This window comes from Chrysochloris asiatica, unplaced genomic scaffold (genome assembly GCF_000296735.1).
Source record: "Chrysochloris asiatica unplaced genomic scaffold, ChrAsi1.0 scaffold00036, whole genome shotgun sequence".
NCBI lineage: Eukaryota > Metazoa > Chordata > Mammalia > Afrosoricida > Chrysochloridae > Chrysochloris > Chrysochloris asiatica.
In genome coordinates, this window is record NW_006408554.1 from 13,963,702 (window position 1) to 13,983,949 (window position 20,248).

The window sequence follows — 20,248 nt, forward strand, 5'->3', positions numbered from 1 at the left end:
CTTTCTGGTTGTTCTATCCATTTTTGAGAGTGGTGTATTAAAGTCACCCACTATTATTGTGGATTCATCTATGTCTTTCTTCAAATCTATCAGAGTTTGTTTTATATATTTTGGAGCTCTTTCTTTGCGTGCATAGATATTTAATACGGTTATTTCGTCTTGTTCAATTGTCCCTTTAATCATGATATAATGTCCGTCTTTGTCTATTTTGCTGGTTTTTGCCTTAAAATTTATTTTATCTGAGATTAGTACTGCTACTCCTGCTCGCTTTTTATTGCAATTAGCTTGGTATATTTTTTCCCATCCTTTGACTTTTAATCTGTTCTTGTCACTGTGTGTGAGATGTGTCTCTTGCAGACAGCATATTGAAGGATCTTGTTTTATTATCCATTCTGTCACCCTCCATCTCTTAACAGGTGCATTTAACCCATTTACATGCAGTGTAACTATCGATAGGTATTGATTAATTGCTGTCATTACATTTTTTGTGTGTGGTGTTGCTGCTTCTTTGTTCTGTTTGTCTTTCTTTGTTGAATTCATGATTTTTGTGTTCTTTCTTGTGACTTTCCTGCTAGGTTTAATGTTTTCATATTCTTCTTGGATTTTCATTTTCTTGGTATGTTCTGAAGTGTTAATTGTCTTTCAGGTTGAAAAGGCATTGATTCTTCTAGGGTCTTCCTTATTCGTTGTCCAGTTGTCCAACTTTCACAACTATGAGGCAATTTGAAAATGCCGTGACTTGGATCGGTACACTTTAGTCCTCAAAATGACATCTTAGCTCTTTTAACACTTTAAACAGGTCTTTTGCACCAGATTTGCCTAATGTGATAATGTCATTTGATTTCTACACTGCTGCTTCCATGAGTGTTGATTGTGGATTTAAGCAAAACAAAGTCTTAGACAACTTCAACTTTTTCTCCCATTTAGCATGATGTTATTTATTGGTCCTTATGTGTTGATTTTTATATTCTGTACATTGAGGTACACAATTTCATACTTACACTGTATTCTTTAACCTTCATCAGTAAGTATTTTAATTCCTATCAGCAAACAAGGTTGTACCATCTATGTATCACAGGTTGTTAATGAATCCTCCTTCTGTCTTGATGCCACATTCATCTTCATAAAATCTAGTTTCCTGGATTATTTGCTCAGCGTGCAGATTGATTAAATGGGATGAAAAGATACAACCCTGACACATACCTTTCCTGATTTTAAGCTCTTCAGTATCCCCTTGTTCTGTTCTAACAACTGATTCTTGGTCTGTGTGCAGGATCCTCATGATCACTATGAAGTATTCTGTAATACCATCTGGACAATAATTGGATAATAGTGCAAGGAGCCTTTCTGTTCCTGCAAAGACTTATAAAGCCTTAGAAACCCTATACAGGGGCACTATGGGTCGGACTCAACTCATTGGCACTTGACACCACCACCAACGTGTACTATGTTCCAGCTAACACATTTTTGTTTGAGGGTCTGTCCACGTTGGCGGCCTTCTTCATTTTACTCCTGATTTGTTAAATGATGCTGTAGAAAATTCCAAGTTGCTTTTTTATATGATTTACTATAAACATTTTCTGTGTCGCTTCTTAATATATAGTCAGTTTTTCATAGTTGTTAATGTTCTATTGGATTAACAAAGAACTTTCCTCTTTTTCTTTTAAATTCTATTTTACTCTGTCTGTCTAATGGTTTGGGTAAAAGGATCTAATATTATCTTCAGAGGGAAGGGTAGGAGAGCTGTTATCATAGCCCAGGACTGGAGGTTGAGTGCAGCACTCTGGGACCATGAGAGCTATTGTTTCTCTCTCTGGGGCTTGTAATGACTAGTTATGCTTATGTTTGCTCTCACTCCTACTTCTCTACTGACCTGTTGGTGTGCAAGGTTCCTGTGAGGCTGCTTCATGATAGCAGCCACATTAGGCACTTTCAGGGTAATTTCAACTCATTGTGACCCAGTGGGACAGAATCAAACTAACTGTCCCATCGGTTTTCTCTGTTGTAATCTGTGGGAGCAGATTGCCCGGTCCTTCTCCCATGAAGCTGCTTAATGGATTTGGACCATCAGTCTTTTGGTTGGCAGCTGAGGTCTTAGCCGTTTTGCCCTTAGAGCTCTTTGTTGTTGTTGTTATGTGCTGTTGAGTCGATTCCGACTCATAGCGACCCTGTCTAGGGTTTCTGAGGAGCGGCTGGTGTGTTTGAACTGCTGACCTTGTGGTTCAAACCAACCTTGCAGTCCAGTGCTTTATCCTGCAGCACCACAACAGGGCTCCATCAGGCTTCTTTAGCCCCTAGTTAACATCTCTTGACAAGTATGGTAGCACCTGATGGGTGCTTTTGAGTTTTCAGTTCCAGTTCTAGGAGACGAAATCTGGTCTTTTTGGCTGGGTTCAAAGGACCACAGATAGTTGCTGCCATCAGATCAGCTGAGGACCTGGGAAAGCATACTCGAGGAGAAGGTGTGGCCAGTTTAATCAACTAGTAGCATCTCTAGTACAATCACATAGCTGAGTTTTTCCCTTTTCAATTTTTTCTTTGGTACATCAGAGTAAATATTTTTTACTTTTGATACCTAAACTACTTTCCAGTAAATTTGTTGTTGTTGTTGCTATGTGCCGTGGAGTGGTTCAGACTCATAACAACCCTGTACAGGGTTTCCGAGGCTGTAAATCTTTATGGGAGCAGAAAGCCTCATCTTTCTCCTGTGCAACAGCTGGTAGTTTCGAACTGCTGTCCCTGAGGTTTGAAGCCCAATTTGTAGCCACTACACTACCAGAGCTCCTTTCCAGTAAATTTAGGACTGTGGAATTGGTAGTTCCAATGGTATTGTGGGCCTGTCAGCAGTTAGGTTAATGATACCAATTTTAGGATATCTTTTATTAGTAGAAATTAGTGTGGGGCTGTGGTGCCGTAATAGAAGTTACAGTCTTCTGGAAAAGCCTTCTCTGAAACTTTATAACCTATTATGTAAACCGAGTTCTGGTGTGGTACTGTAGGATAAACACTGGGCTGCTAACTGCAGGGTCGGTGGTTCAAACCCACCAGCTGCTCCTTGGAAACCTTATGTGGAGTTGATGTAAGTTGGAATCAACTTGATGGTGCTTAAAACAACATTTTGTAAACTGAACTTTCTGCTACTCTCTTGCTGTGCAACTCCTCAAATTCTAGCCATAACCACTTCCCCAACTCTTATCTCTATCTTTAAAGCTCAGCAGAGCTGTTGGGCTAAAGTGTGGGTCTGCAAACCACAAGGTAGGCGGTTCCAACCCACCAGCTGCTCCATGCTGCGCCAGAAGGCTGTCTGTTCCTGTAAAAGTTTATGGGCCACCCGTAGGCTACACCTCATTGTTTCCCTTCTTTCTCTTCTAGCTTGCCTTTTGCTACTTGTCTGAAAACATTTTTTTTAATGTTGTTCTGCAGGCAGTTTTTTCTAGATGGGGCAGTTCTCATAGCAGTTAACCCTTTAGGGATTGAAGTGGGGAAGTCTTGATAGGTGTAATGGAGACGAGGAAGCGGGAAAGAAGTCCTGCTGTGTCACTGGACTGCTAGCCACAAGGCCAGTGGTTCCGTTCAAGGAAACCAACTTACTGGATGGCACTTAACACCACCACCAACAAACAAAGGGTAGGAGACTGTAGCCAGAGGAAGGTCTTTGAATTTGTGATTTGTAGGTGGTATTGGTCTGGATGGAGTCCTGGTGTGGTGGTATAGGATAAGCATTGGACTGCAAGGTCAATTTGAACTGCAAGGTGGCCGTTCAAATCAACCAGCCACTCCTCGGAAACACCAGACAGGATCACTGTGGGTTGGAACCGACTCAAGGGCACTTAACCATGGTAACAAGATTGGTCTGAATAATGACAAAGCATTTTAGAAATGTGAAGGTCATTTAACTGAGATAGCATCATTTGGGTGGTGTAATGGTATCCACAGAGTTATTTTACTTACGAATAATGAAAATCTATAGGTGCCAACAGTATTTTTTTGAAGGGTGCAGGGAAAAAGGTAAATGTGAATCCTTAAAGCAAAGGCTTGTGAAGGAAGTATTTTCAAAAAATGTATACTAAATATTAAGAGAAAAGTACCCTAGAAAAGTTAGTGTAAATCCTTACAAAATAGAAAATGTATGAGAATTAATATTTAATTTTTAGTAGAAGATATTTTCAAGGTGAATTGTGAAGATAAAAACCAGCTAATTCCACAAAGGTCTTGCTCCTTCTGCAGTTTGTGTTAATTAATGTGCACAAAGCATCTAGGAAAGTGATGTCTGTTGGGACTGCTCCCTGAAATTAAGTGATACAAGAGATAGAGTTCCTTGCATCCTACATTATTAAGGTTGTTGTTGTTGTTGTTAAATGCCAATCAGTGATTCCGATCCATAGCAACCCTGTATAGGGTTTCCGAGGAGCAGCTGGTGAGCTTGAACTGCCGACCTTGCAGTTCAAAGGGCATTGCAATCTGGTGCATTAACACACACTATCAAGGTAAAATGGTGGAAATAAAGTCAGGACATCCTGACTTTGACCTTGCAAATAAGTTAGAAGCCTTCACTTTAAAGAGTGTCTCCAGCTAGGACAGGGGCCTTCTCTGATTGTCACATTTAAAGGAGAGTTTGTAAACACCTCAATTCTTATTGCTTCTATAAACAAAAAACGATTTTTCTTGTCTGCCTCTTTGCCCTTTCCCCATCTGTCTCCTATGTCCCTCTAGCTCTTCTTCATTTTCTTTCTTTTTAGAAAGGTAATATATTATTTTTATCATGGATGTGTTCCAAATGGTTTCAGAGTAAACATGCAAATTCATCTATCACCATTTCTGCTATAGGCTCTTCGATACTTGGCAGAATGCCGTGCCAACAGAGAGAAGATGAAAGGAGAACTGGGCATGATGTTAAGCTTGCAGAACGTTACACAAAAGTAAGTACAGTGTATACAGTAAGTACAGTATATACAGTAAGTACAGTATATGCAGCAAGCACAGTATATACAGTAAGTACAATATATAGTGTCTCCTGATGCTATAGAAGAATGGATCTTATATGTATATTGTTCATTAATGTATAATTTTATCGCAGCTATCATTCTTAATATAAACATATACTCTTATAGGATATATGTCTAAAAATAATACTTACCAATTTCTACGTGTAAAATTAAATGACATTGATTGCATTTTTCAAATTATGCAGTCCTTCTTATCCTCAGTTCTTAAGTTATTTTTCCACATCTAACAGCACATAACAACAACAACATGAATTCACCACCCCAAGTTTCCTCCCAAACCTTACAGGTTTCTGTTGTCAGTGTGAATAGATATAGATCTTTAAAGGAGCTCAAGCCTGGCACTCTTTACTAATGAAGCTAATAAACTATTGTTTGCGTTAAAGAGCTGTGGTAGCCTAGTGGTTAGGAGTTGACCTGCTAACCTCAAGGTCATCAGTTCAACACTACCAACCATTCCTAGGGAGAAAGATGAGGCTTTCTGCTCCCGGAAAGATTTACAGCCTCAGAAACCCTGTGCAGGGTCACTATGAGTCGGAACTGACTCCACGGCACATAACGACAGCATATATATATATATAAAATTAAAAGATACTAAAACTTTGCCCTGAATTTTTGAAGCCCTTTATGTGTGTATGTTTGTTTGTCTGTGTGTATACACAAGAACACTTTAAAAAATGTATTGTTATGTGCTGTCAAGTTGGTTTCAACTCATAGTGACCACGTATAAAGTTTTTGAGGATAAAGTTTTTGAGGAGCGACTGGTAGGTTTGAACCATTGATCTTGCAGTTCAGACCAGCCTTTTGGTCCAGTGCGTTATCTTGCAGTGCCACACCAGGAAAAAACTTTAATATAGTTGTATGTATATGTATATGTGTGTGTGTGTGTACACACACACACACACACACACATACATATGTGCATACACAAACATTTCTTAGTGTATTCTTGACTTCTGAGTAAATTTAAAGTTTTTATTAAGCTTACTTTTACAGGTTTCTTAAATGTTTGTTGTCATAGGCTATGTTAGAGTAGTTACTTCTAGGATGATTTGGTAATCACATGCCTTGGTAATGGCTGAATTTGTTTTTTATATTCATTTGATCCGTTAGGAAGGAATAACAGACAGTACTGACTGCCAGCAGTGGTGTTAATCATTGCTTCTGATTTGCAGAGCAAATCCAAAAGTAAGAATTTGAGTGAGTTCTGACTTAAGATAAGTAAGCTCTTTGACTCTTGGTTTCTTTATTATAAAGCATGGTGTTTCACCTGCTGTATATATTTCAGAGATTGATTGGTTGATCCAGTAGGCTAGTATGTGAAGAAATGCTTTGTAAGTCCTACACTGTTGTCTAAAATGTAAACTGGTTTTAATCTCCCATTCATCTGTCACTTTCTCATACTGTGGCGGGTTCTTTCTTGGTGTGATGTTGGGAGCTTTGTCACTGTCATTTCAAATACCAGCAGTCACCCAGAGGACAGGTTTCAGCAGCACTTTCAGACTAAGACAAACTAGGAAGGAGGACTTGGCAACCCACTTTTGAATTGCAGCAGAACATTGTCTAACATTTTGCTAGATGAGCCCCTCAGGCTGGAATTCTTTCAAAATACAATTAGCGAAGAGCTGCCTTTTCAAAGTTACTGTTGTTATGTGACGTTGAATTAGTTCCCACTGATAGCGACCCTGTATAGGGGCTTCCATGGAGCAGCTGGTGAGTTTCGACTGCTGACCTTGTGGTTCAAACAGATGTTGTGGTCCAGTGCCTATTCTACAGGGCCACACCAGGTTATTTAAGGTAGCAGTCCAAAAAAGCCAAACCCACTGCCATCAAGTTGATCCTGACTGATCATAACCCTATATAGAATTTCTGAAACTGTAAATCTTTATGGGAACAGAAACCCTCATCTTTCTACTGCAGAATGATAGGTGGATTTGAACCAACAACCTTTGACTCAGATTAGAGTCAGCTGTAGAGTAAAGCTTTCAGGACCTTCACTGATGATGTGGCACAACTCAAAATGAGAAGAAAAAGCTGCAAACATTAATAATCACACCATAGAATGTACCAGGTATGAATAAAGAAAATTGGAAGTTGTCATAAATGAAATGGAATACTTGAAGATAAATATGTCAGGCATTGGTGAGCTAAAATGAACTCCTGATGTGGCACTGTAGGATAAGCACTGGACTGTGAGCCACAAGGACAGCGGTTCAGATTCACCTTACACAGGGTCACTATGAGTGTGAACTGACTTGAAGGCACTTAATGGCAACAGCAACTGACTGCTTGGATCTGTCAGTCATATGATATATTGTGCCTATAATTACTGTGGAAGAGAATGATTCATTATTAAAAAGAACATTTTAACACCTATCCTGAATTACAGTTCTGTCAGTGATAGGATAATATCCATACTCCTACAAAGAAAACCAATTAATAATGGATTTTAAAAAAGTTTTTTTATTATGAATTGAGTGAAAGTTTACATGGGAGAACATCAGCTTTACACTCAGCCTATCATTTCATTTCATTGCAATGATTATAATTCCCTCCAGACATCATCATTCAACAGTATTTGCTTCTCTTTCCTCTGTTTGTTTTTTGGATATATACCAAAACACTCAGGAATATATATATAATAATTCAAACAACCAAAGGACATACCCCGCAAGCCTGCCCCCCGGCCTCCGGCACACAGCCCCTCTCCTTCCTTGAGTCTAGAGTCCCCAGCCACGTCATCTCTTCCTCCATCTCCGGTGTCGCTGCTTCCCTGGATAGGGTCCTGCACTCTGTTCTTCTCCCTTGATGGTCCCAGGGTCCTCTGCTCCTGGATTGCAACATCACTCCCCTCCTTTTGTTACAAGACATCTACCGTTACATTTGCAACATTCATCATTAGTCCTGATAACAATTATTCACTAATGAACCACAAGAGTTTTATCCCCATCTCCTTTTACCAGCCCCATCTAGACAGGTTGGAAACCATTCTGGAGTGTCTGCCTTCCTCCACACCCTCTGAAACTAAACTCCCTCTTGAAAACTTGTAAGCCAGTAACTTTGTGCCTTTATAAGCACCCCCCATAAACACACACTTTAGGTAGCCAGTGTCTTAAGTTTAGGTAGCCCATCCCTATCAACCTGTGTACAGAGGGAATGGGAATGATCCTTGCTGTGAAGTTAATATGGCTTTTATTCAACTTTACGCACCAGCTACTAAGGCCAAAGAAGAAGAAATTGAAGACTTTTACCAACTCCTGCAGTCTAAAATTGGTCAAACATGCATTTAGATGCGTTGATAATTGCTGGTGATTGGAAACATAGAAGAACCAGTAGTTGGAAACTATGGCCTTGGTGATAGGAAAGATGCCAGAGATTGCATGATAGAAATTTGCAACATCAACGATCAATTCATTGGAAATACCACTTTTCAACACGTGGACTTCACCAGATGGACAACACAGGAATCAAATTGATGACATCCTTCAGAAAGAGGCAATGGCGAAGCTCAGTATCATTGGTCAGAGTAAGGTCAGGGGCTGACTGTTGAACAGACCATCAGTTGCTCCTATGAAAGTTCAAGTTGAAGATGAAGAAAATTAAAGCAAGTCCTCAAGAGCCAAAGTATGACCTTGAGTATGTTTTACCTGAATTTAGAGACCATCTCAAAAATAGATTTGATGCATTTAACGCTAATGACTGAAGACCAGAGGAGTTGTGGGATGCCATTAAGGACATCATACATTAAGAAAGCAAAAGATCATTAAAAATGCAGAAAAGAAAGGAAAGACCAAAATGGATATCAGACTCTGAAACTTGCTCTTAAACATAGACTACCTAAAACAAATAGAAGACATGATAAAGAACAGAAGATTTCAAAGGGCAGCTTGAGAAGACAATGTAAAGTATAATGAAATGTGCAAAGACCTAGAGGTAGGAAACGAAAAGGGAACAATGACAAATGGAGTTAGGCATTTTTCAAACTGAAAGAACTAGGAAAAAAATTCAAACCTTGACTTGCAATATTGAAAGATTCTATGGATTAAGATATTAAATGATGAAGGAAGCATCAAAAGAAGGAGAGACGATATAGCCACTCTACTGAGAATTGATGGACGTTTAACCATTTCAGCAGGTAACATGTAATCAAGAATGAATGATATTGAAGGAAGAAGTGCAAGGTACTCTGAAGGCAGTTGTGAAAAACAATACTTCAGGAATTGATGGAATACCAATTGAAATGTTTCAACAAATGGATGCAGTACTGGAGATGATCACCAGTCTATATACCAAGTAACTAGCCAACCAACTCAAAGAAATCCACATTCTTGCCCATTCCAAAGAAAGGCGAGATATAACAGAAGGCAGAAATTCTTGAACAGTATTATTAAAAAGCAGAGACTGCCAGGAACAGTGTTTATTTGTGCAAAGGCATTCAACTGTGTGTATCAAAACAAACTATGGATAATATTGTGAAGAATGGGAATCCCTAGAACACTTATGTGGAACCTGTATGTATAACAGGAGACAGTTATTTCAACAGGACAGGGAATTCTAACATGGCTTTAAAATCAAGGATGATGTGTATCTGGATTGTATCCTTTCATCATACTTATTCATTCTACATATTGAGCAACTAATCTGAGAAACTGTACCAAATGAAGAAGAATAAGGTATCAGGATTAGAGGACAACATGTTAACAATCTTCAATATGCATATAACATATCCATGCTGTGGAAAGCAAGAGGACTTGAAACACTTACTGAAAATCAAAGATTACAGTCTTCAGGCTTGCAGGGTATGCCCTTTGGTTGTTTGAGTTATTATATATATTCCTGAGTGTTTTGGTGTACATCCTTACAACTGGACCAATAAGCAACATCATGATAAACAAAAAAATTGTTTAGATTTTTAGTTTACTTGGATTCACAGTCAATCCTTATGGTAGCAGCAATCAAGAAATCAAACAACGTATTTCATTGTACAAATTGGCTGCAAAAGACCTTTTAAAGTGTTAATGAGTAAAGATATATTTCAAGACAGGGTGGGCCTGATGCACCCCTGGTATTTTCAATTGCTACATGTGCATGTGAAAACTGGACAGTAAACAAAGAAGACTGAAGAATAATTGATGCATTTAAATGATGGTGTTGATGAAAAACACTGAATACATTGTGGACTACCAGAGAAGAAACAAATGTGTCTTGAAAGAAGTACAATCAAAATGCTCCTTAGAAGTAAGGCTGGTGAGTCTTCCTCTCTTTGCTTTGGACCTGTTATCAGGAGGGATTAGGCCAGGAGAGCCTTGGGTTGCAATGCAGGTCACATAGTGTTGCCTCGCTCCTGGGGAGCTTCCTGAGCAAAGATTGACTATGGGATCTACCGTAACATTCTGCACAATGCAGAAATGACCTGGTAGTAGTGTCCCTCCCTGCCAGTCATTGGTTGAGGGTTGCCCAGGTAGAACCTGACCTTGGATTGGCAAGAACGTGATGGTAAATCCCGTGGTCATGTGTAACTGGCAGATGTCCTAGTGTACTGTACTTCTTGTTGTTGTTAAGTGCTGTCAAGTCAGTTCTAACTCATAGTAACCCTGTGTAGGGTTACCAAGGAGCAGTTGGTGGGTTAGAACTACCAACCTTGTGGTTAGCTTATCTTACAGTTCTAGACCAGAACTTCTTAGGGATATGGTTTTCATATGATAAATTTAAAGCTGCATATTTCTTTAACAGGTATTGTTATTGAATTTGAATATTTCATGGTAAGAAGAAAAAGGCATAGGAAATCTGATTTAAAATATCAGCATTTAAAAATATGCTTCAGTTTTGAACTTTTAACAATTTTAAATAAGTTTTAGAAGGTACTGTAGCATTAACCTGTGAAACAGTTTTTTAATCCTTTCAACATAGGATTATTTTCTACTTTAATTTTTTATTGAAACCATGTGTTTTCAGTAATGGAAGACATTTTGAATGAATTGAAAACAAATGTTTTGTTGAGGTATACGGATTTTGATGCAAATAGTTACATACATAAGTCCTAAGGAGTTTCTGGTGCATTGGGTTGGTTAGATGTATGAGGCCTGTGTCTTCAGATTCATGCAGTTGTATAGGCCTCCACCAGATGGCAGCATGCACTAAAAGTGTAGTAGCAGTTTCCTATTGATGCCATAGGGGAAAATGCAGGTGACACTATGTCCCAGGGAGTCCTTGTATGGTGCTGTAGGATAAGCACTGAAATGCAAGGTTGGCTGTTCAAACTCACCATTTGCTCCTTGGAAGCCCTATACAGGCGTTCTATGAATCAGAACTGACCTAATGACACTTAAAAACAACTGTACATCCTGTGGGTCAAAAAAGGGTTAATTGGTTAGCTCAAAGTTATGTTTGTGAATGTATTATTTATAACAGTGAGAAATTCATGCATAAGATTATGGAGAAACTGTTTAAATTTTTTGTGAGAGAATTGGTGCTTCAGGTCTTCTGTGAAGCAGAGCCTGAGGTGAATGTAGAAATGGAAGAGATTTACTGTAGGGGGAGAACTGTAGCGGTAAAGGGGGAAGAGGCAGCATTGGGCAGGGAGAGTCTTTAGACTGAGGTGCAGATCTTCCATCTGTGAAAGGAAACTGGAGAGGAAGTCAAACTAGTCCAGGAGAGCCTTGGGTTTCAGTGCAGGTCACATGGTATTGCTTCGCTCCTGGTGAGCTCCTGAGCAAAGATTGACTGTGGGATCTATGGTAACATTCTGCACAATGCAAATATGATCTGGTAGTAGTGTCCCTCACTGCCAGTCTTTGACTGGGGCTGCCCAGGTAGAACCTGACCTTGGATTGGTTTGAATATATGGTAAATCCATGTGTATCTGGCAGCTGTATTGGTGTGTTGTACTTGGTTCACCTGAAGGGGGCAGGCTCTTTCTCGAGGGAGAGCCAGGCCTTGTACCTCCAGACTGTACCAAAGAAAACCCCCATTGTCACAGAGTCCATTCAGACTCATAATGATCCCATAGGACACAGCAGACCTGCCGCATAGGGTCTCACAGGCTTTATTTATGGAAGTAGACTGCCAGCTCTTTCTTCCATGGAGTGGCTGGTGGGTTCAAACTATCCATCTTTCACTTAGCAGCCAAGCAGATATACATCCATTTCATATTTAATTTTCTCCTAAAACCCACTTCCAAGTGTGATGTAATAACTTATATACCTTTTGCAATTCGTTTCACTGCTAAAGATTTCAGATCTGAAACTTTTTAGAACTCACCTCTGTGAATATACCTGTATCTGCATTTATGTGCTGCAAATGTATCCATGATTATAATAGAGCATACATGGGAAAAATTATGAAAACTTTTTAGCCATAATCAAACACCTTGAAGAAATGAGTCACTAAGTCTGGGGTCTCAAGGTACATTCAAGTCAGTTGACATAATATGAGGGTGCTTCCTTCAAAATGTTCAAGGAAAAATGGAGTGAAAACATTATTGGATTGTCCCATGAGCATTTTGAGCCCCTTCATATAGTCCACAAAGACAATATTTTGCATCTTACTTTGGTGAGTGATTGGTGAGTGAGGTCTCAAGAGCTACTCAGTGGCCATCTAAGGTATAAGTAACTATTGGTCTCTTCCTTACTAGAGAAATAAAGAGTGAAGCAAAGCAACAACTCTCAGAAACTGTTAGCTCAAATAACTAATAGACTACAAGAACCCCATCCTCCATGGCCCTGTGACCAGAGGAACTAGATGGTGTCCAATTACCACTTCAGATCACTCTGCAATGGACTACAGTAGGTAGTTCTGAATAGAATGGGAAAATAATGGATATCAAAACCCAAAATGATAAAAAATAAAATTCAAGACTTACTGGTCTGATAAAGACTGGTTAGGATCCCCGAGACAACGGCCCTTAGTTACCCTTCAACCCTTTAAGGTACCGCTATGGTTAAACTTGAGTCAAACAAGAGACAGGCCTATAAGGTGAATAATACCACCAGGTAGGTACACTCTCCCTAGAACTATGTGCCATGCAAGAGCAAAGGGCATCATTGGCCCGGGATAAAGCTCAGAAGGCAGCAAAAGAAAGAGGAAAGGACAAATGGAACTGATAAACACAGGGAAGTGGGAGGGAGGAGTGCTATTAAATTGTAGTCAGTGTCAGGAACCAACATTTGTATCATTGCTGAGAAGAAAACCAATTTGCTCTGTAAACTGTCACCCAGATTACAAAGTCACTTCTGTTTACCAATATAATCTTTTTAGGAGTTTATCATATTTGAGTGTTATCTTAGTGTTACGTACTGGTGGTGGTGGTGGTGGTGGTGGTGGTTAGTGTTACATACTAGAAGGTCAATAAGACCATGTCTTGTGGCTTGTGAAAATCAAGGCTTTAAGAAGTGTTAGTACAGGCATACTTTACTTCCTTGTGCTTCACAGATAGTTCAGGTTTTACAAATTGAATATTTTGCAGCAAGCAAGTGTTTTGGTGCCACTTTTTCCAAAAGCATTTGCTAACTTTGTGTCTCTGTCACGTTTTGATAATTCTCACAATACTTCAAACACCAAATGGACTACAGTATAGTGTAAACATAACTTTTTCTTCAACTTTTAGTTGTGAATTGAGTAAAGGTTTACAAAACAGATCATCAGTCTCACCTGCAACAAATACACTTCATGCCATTCATTACAATGTTTGCAAGCCCTTCCATGTTAATAGTATTTACCTTGATTGACATTAACTGTTTAATATTCCTGCGTCTGTCTTCCACGGCCTTCATCTTTCCTGTGCCAGTCTCCTCCTGGTGATACGTTACCTTCCCCATCACCCAAGTTAACGTGTCTGTTTCTGGTGTGACACTGTAGGATAAGCGTTCAAACACAAGGTTGGTTTGAACCACAAAGTCGGCTCCTTGGAAACCCTATTCAGGGTTGTTAACGTTTCGGAACTGTCTCGACAGCACTTAACAACAACAACTCTCTACCCTGTGAATGATTTTTCCTTCCCTCTCACCTCTGAAACCATCATAGAATGTACCTTTTAGCAAGTAGATCTTTTCTGAACAACAGTGGTCTCATACTTGTGTTTTTGTGACTAATTTCACTCAATATAATGTCCTCCAGGTTCTCCATGTTATGAGGTGGTTCTCAGATTCATCATTGTTCTTCAACATGTAGTATTCAATTGTGGGTACATACCAACAACATATGTATCCATTCTGCTGTTGTCTCTTGACTGTGCATCTAATTTATTGCATTCAGTATAATTATCTATAGGTATGAATGATTGCTTTCACTTTACTGTGTGTGTGTTTTAATGGTGTTCCTAGATTCTTTGTTCCTCATAAATTTCTGCACTGAGTTCATTTTGTTTGTGGGTTGTCTTTGTCATTTTTCTCATTGCTCTTGTTTTAATGTTTACTAAGTATTTCTGATTTTCCACTTTTTTGTTTTGCAGGTGTATTGTTTTTATTTGAGGTTACCACGTCATTTATTAATTTTTTTCCTTGCTTAGAACAGTCTGTTTTATCTTGAAATCTATTTGACTTCCTCACCATTTGAAAGTTTTGTATCTCTACTATTCCCTCTTTGTGCTTTGTAGTTGATTTCATTATAAATTGATATCACTGGTTCCCTATTTTCAGTCTTAGAGCTCTGGTAGCATAGTGGTTACGAATCGGGCTGCTAACCTCAAGGTCGGCAGTTTGAAACTATCAGCTGCTCCGCAGGAGAAAGATGAGGCTTTCTGCTCCCGTAAAGATTTACAGCCTCGGAAACCCTGTGCAGGGTCGCTATGAGTCGGAATCGACTCCATGGTACTTAACAACAAGAAGTTTGTTTTACTTTGAATACTTCTGTATTTGGATTGAGTTTGGGGTGGTATTGTCATGTATGGTAATCCCAGGTTGTTATCTGCTATTATTGGTTCTTTGTCCAAAGAACACCGTTTAGTATTTTTTGTGAAGTTGGTGTAGTTATTACAAATTATAAGATTTTTCCATGAACTTTTTGAAGCTTTCTCATATATTTACTGCTTTTACATTGTATATGAAAGACTTAACTGGACTTTATGAGCAATATGAAATATTAGCAGAGTCTAGTCTTAGAATGAATTCATGTTTATGGCCAGTAAGGAAGAGTACTTACATTCAGAATAAGAATGATTTTTGATATATTGTATAATAAAGGTCTGAGTTCATTTTGCAGTTGTATTTTATGAATAGTCTGCTGAAACTTTTCAATATGAATAATTAGAAACAGTGACAATGAATCAGTATATAACATCATTAGAATAGTAAATTACTGAGAACAAATTTTCACTTACTTAAATGAAAGCTTTTCAAGATAGTCTTTTTTTCTGGATGTCAGATTTTACAGGTTAAACTAAATTCAGAGGATTAACTAGCTCTTCCATTTTTCACTTGTCTAAGACGATTCAGGCAATTATATCTATTTAACAATATAGCTGCTCTTACTTTATGGAGAAATGTACCACTATAACTTGAGACCTTTTTTTTTTAACCTAAATTTGTTTTGAACAGTAATTTTGGTTTTAGTGAAAAACCAAACAGAAAGTTAAGCTTCCAAACCTGTAGATTACTTGGGTTTGTTTAACAATGGTATTCTTAGACATTACTGATGGCTCATATAGTGCCCAGAAATAGTTATTTGGCATTCTTTTATGTTTGTAACCAAAACCCAAATCAAACTCATGTAGTTAATTCTGACTTAACAGTGATCTTATGTAGTATTTCCAAGACTGTGTAAATCTTTGAGGGAGCAGAAAGCCTCATCATTCTCCTGCAGAGTGGCTGTTGGATTTGAACTGCCAACCTTGCTGTTAGCAGTAAGCTTATGTAAATTGTATTGTGCCTCCCTGTGTTTTAGGAGAAGCCTGAGTCCATAAATAGAGCTATTCTCCAAACTGCTATGTAAGGAAAGAGGTAATAAAATTAGTCACATGAAGTATACATGAACATACTTAAAGTAGCATTGAGACCTTCACACTGATTTGCTTATTTCATTCTTTAACAATCTTTCAGTTTTGTGTGACAAAGAAATTGGATGTCTTCCAGAAAGAAATTTATTACTGAAAGAAAATGAGGAAGCCATGGGACCATGAAGTGAGGATGTTAGGAAGGTTATAGTTTCTTTAACTTGCTAGGTGCTGTTGAGTTCTTTCTGTCTAATGGTGACCCTGTCTCTATACAGCAGAACTAAACTCTGCCTGATCCTGTGCCAGCCTCATAATCATGGCTCTGTTTGAGTCCATTGTTGCAGCCACTAAGTCGAATTTTTAATGTTTTATAGCACCATTTTTACTGATTTGTATCTAAGATATCAACAGGTGTGACTCTAGATAAAGTGTAATTTTGTTATCATTTGTCAACTTCTGAACTGAAAGTTACATTGAGCAGTCTTTTGACTACATGTTGTTGTTAGGTGTCATTGAGTTGGTACCGACCCATAGCAACCTTATGCACACCAGAACAAAACACTACCCAATCCTGGGCCAACCTCACTACTGTTGACAAGCTTGAGTCCATCGATGCTGCCACTTGGCCAATCCATCTATTTGGGGGTCTTCCTCTTTTTCTGTGACCCTCCACCTTACCAAACATGATATCTTTTTCCAGCGACTGGTCCTTCCTGACAATATGTCTGAAACATGAGAGATGATATATGACTATATAGGCAATCATATACATATAATGAGTCTTCCTCATATCCCAGTGCCATGTTCGTTCTTCATATAATCCAGCTTCTGAGATTATATTTGCTCATCATACAGATTGAATAAGTGTGGTTAAAGGATACAACCCTGGTGCACACCTCCCCTAATTTTAAACCATTCAGCGTTACCTTGTTCTATTTGAATAACTGCCTCTTGGACTAGGTACATATACCTTATGAGCCAAATTGAATGTTCTGGGATATCCATCTTTACAATATTATCCATACTTCACACAATTGAATGCCTCTGCCTTAATAGAGCATCAGGAAACATCTTTCTGGTATTCTCTGCTTCCAGCCAAGATCTAGCTGATGTAAGCAGTGATAATCCCGAGTTCTGCTGAATCTGGCTTGAATTTTTTGTAGCTCCATTTCGATGTACAGCTACAATTTGAGCGCTTTTGAATTATCTTCAGCAAAGATAATTTTACGTGCATGTGATATTAATGATATTTGTTTGATGATTTCCACATTAAGTTGGGTCACCTTTCTTTGGAATGGGCACAAACATGAATCTCTTCCAATCTGTTGATCATGTAGCTGTCTTTCAAGTTTACTGGTCTTCCTTTTTGCTGTTGTTGTCATTTTATGTATGCGGATATTATTCTATTACACACACAGCCTTGTACTTCAAGATAGATACTGAAATGTTCTTTTTGATGATGAACGCTACACCATTTCTCTTATTTGTCACTTCTGGCATAGTAAACTATATGATTGTTGGATTCATCATGGCCAATACCAGTCCACTTTCACTTACTAATGCTTAGAATATCAATCTTTATACATTCCATTTCATTTGTTACTATTTCCAATTATCCATACTTTGTACATCCCACATTCCAATTATAGTGGATGTTTGTTGTTGTTTATTCTTATTTTAAGTTGTTGCCACATCAACAAATGTGGGTCCTGAAAGCTTTGTTCCATTTACATCATTATGGTCTTCTGTACTTTGAAGAGGCACCTCTTCCCCAGTTTTATTTTGATTGTCTTCCAACCTGAGGAACTCATATCTTGCAGCGCTGTATCTGACAGTGTTCTGCTCCTATTATAAGGCTTTAAGTTGCTAACCATTCACAAGTGGTCCTCTTCTCCTTTTTCCTAGTCTGTCTTTGTCTGGAAGCTCCACTGAAACCTGTCCACCTTGGGTGACCCTGCTGTTATTTAAAATACTGGTGACATAGCTTCCAGCATCACAGCAACATGTCACCACAGTATGGCAGACTTACAGTGGTTGTACCATTTAACTTAGCCTAATTCCTCTATTACCTCTAGACATTTTCTTTTGGACTCTGGGGTTTTCAATATATAGTCGTATCATCTGAAAATAGAGTTAGTTGTACTTTTCCAATTTGGATAACTGTTATTTCTTTTTCTTGTCTAATTTGCTCTTATTGGCTAAGACTTCTAATTGTCTTATTTGCTATTAACTAGAAGTGATAGTGTGCATCATTTTCTTTTCAGTTTGAAGGATATAGCTCTCAGTCTTTCTCCATTAAGTATAACATTGGCTGTTAATTTTTTTTTTTTTTTTTACATATGCCAAGAATTGTATTGAGGAATTTCTCTTCAATTTCAATCACATTTCATCAAGAAAGAGTGTTGTATTTTATCAAATGCTTTTTCTCCATCTATAGATACGATTGGAAGACCTGGTGTGGCACTGTAGAATAAGCACTGGACTACAAGGTTGGTGGTTCAGACCAACTGGTCACTCCTTGAAACTCCTATACAGGGTCGCCATGAATCAGAACTGACTTGACAGCACTTAACAACAACTACATGGATAGGATTGTCTTTGTTCTATTGATGTATTACATTGACTCATGTTCTAAAATTAAACTATTCCTGTATTCCTGGAATGAATCCCACTTGAAGGTGTATGAGTCTCTTAATATGCTGTTGAATTCTTTTTGCTATTGTTTCACTAAGAATTTTTGCATCTCTGTATATTTTTTTAAACTTTTTTTTTAAATAAGTTTTTATGTGAGATTTACATGGAAGAATACCAGTTTTACATTCATCCTATCGTATTTCATTTCATTGCAGTGATTACAATCCCTTCCATGCATCATCAAATAACCAAAGGGTCCACCCCACAGGCCCACCCCCCGGCCATCAGCACACAGCCCCTCTCCCTCCCTGAGTCCTGTGTCCCCAGCCACTCCATCTGTCCATGTCATCGTCTCTGTCTCCATCCCTGGCGTCTCTGCCGCTCTGGGTAGGGTCCCGCTCTCCACTCTTCTCACTTGATGGTCCAGGGACTAGAAGAAGAAAGAAGAGGGAAAAAAGAAAAGAATAACCTGCTACAATTAGATGAACTTTACCTATACTTATGCATGTAATAGCTCAAAAAAGGGAATGAAACTTTACAGCAAGGATCACTCCCACCACCTCAGTACACAGGGTTGACAAGGATGGGCAACTTAGACACTGGCTACCCAAAATGGTGGTGGTGGTGGGGGGGACTATAAAGGCAAGAAGTGAGTGTCTTACAAGCTTTCAGGAGGGAGCCTAGTTTCAGACAGGGCGGAGGAAGGTAGAATCTCCACTGAATGATTTCCAATCTGTTGGGACTGGGCTGACGAAAGGAAATGGAGATAAGACTCTCGTGGTACAATAGTGAATAATTGCTATCAGGACTGACTGTGAGGGTCTGAAATAAAGAGTTAGATGTTTTTTGACAAAAGGAGGGGAGTGATTGATTTTGCTTCTATATATTTAAGAGATACTGGCCTGTAGTTTTCTTTCCTGGTGGTGTCATTGTCTGATTTAGGCATCAGGGTTATGTTTACCTGATAGAATGACTTAGGAAGTATTCCTTCCTTTTTTTTTTTTTTTTTAATGTTTTATTGTGAATTGTGTGATAGTCTACATGGGAGAACATCATCTTTACATTCATTCCATCATCCATCATTTCATTGGCATAGTTACCATCCTGTCCATGCATTCTCACCCAACCAAGTGGTATACCCTGTAAACCTGCACCACCACCACCACCACCCCTCCCCCAGTCCTTAGCCCCTTTCCATCTCCTGATCCCGAGTCTCCAGCCACACCATCTCTTGGCATTGTCTTCTCTGCTTCCATCTCAGGCCCCACCGCCTCTCTGGGTAGGATTCCGCTCTTCACTCTTCTCCATCGATGGTCCCAGGGTCCTCTGCTCCTAGACTGAAAAGTTAATCACTCCCCTCTTTGCTACTGAAAGTCCATCTCTAGATTTCCAGCCCTCACAATCAGTCCTGATAACAATCATTCACAATTGCATCACAAGAGACTCATCTGCATTTCATTTCATCAGCCCTTCCTGGACAGGATGGACACTATTCACTGGAGACTCTACCTTCCTCCACGCCCTTTGGATCTGGGTTCCCTCTTGAAAGCTTGTAAGCCAGTCACTTCTTGCTTTTGTATCCCTCCCCCGATTTTGGGTAGCCAATGTCCAAGTTGCCCATCCCTGTCTACCCTTTGTGTGGAGGGGGTGGGAATAGTTCTTGCAGCAGGGATTTGTTTCCTCT

The 20,248-nt window shown here is 39.0% G+C and overlaps 1 protein-coding gene across 1 annotated transcript in view; it reads left to right on the plus strand.

The window, feature by feature from the left end:
• ARMC1 (armadillo repeat containing 1) overlaps positions 1-20,248 on the plus strand; it is a 55,174-nt gene that overhangs the window by 5,386 nt on the left and 29,540 nt on the right. Inside the window, exon 2 of the mRNA XM_006860056.1 lies at positions 4,828-4,919. Coding sequence (XP_006860118.1) covers positions 4,828-4,919 — 92 coding nt within the window. The remainder of the gene's footprint in view (positions 1-4,827; positions 4,920-20,248) is intronic.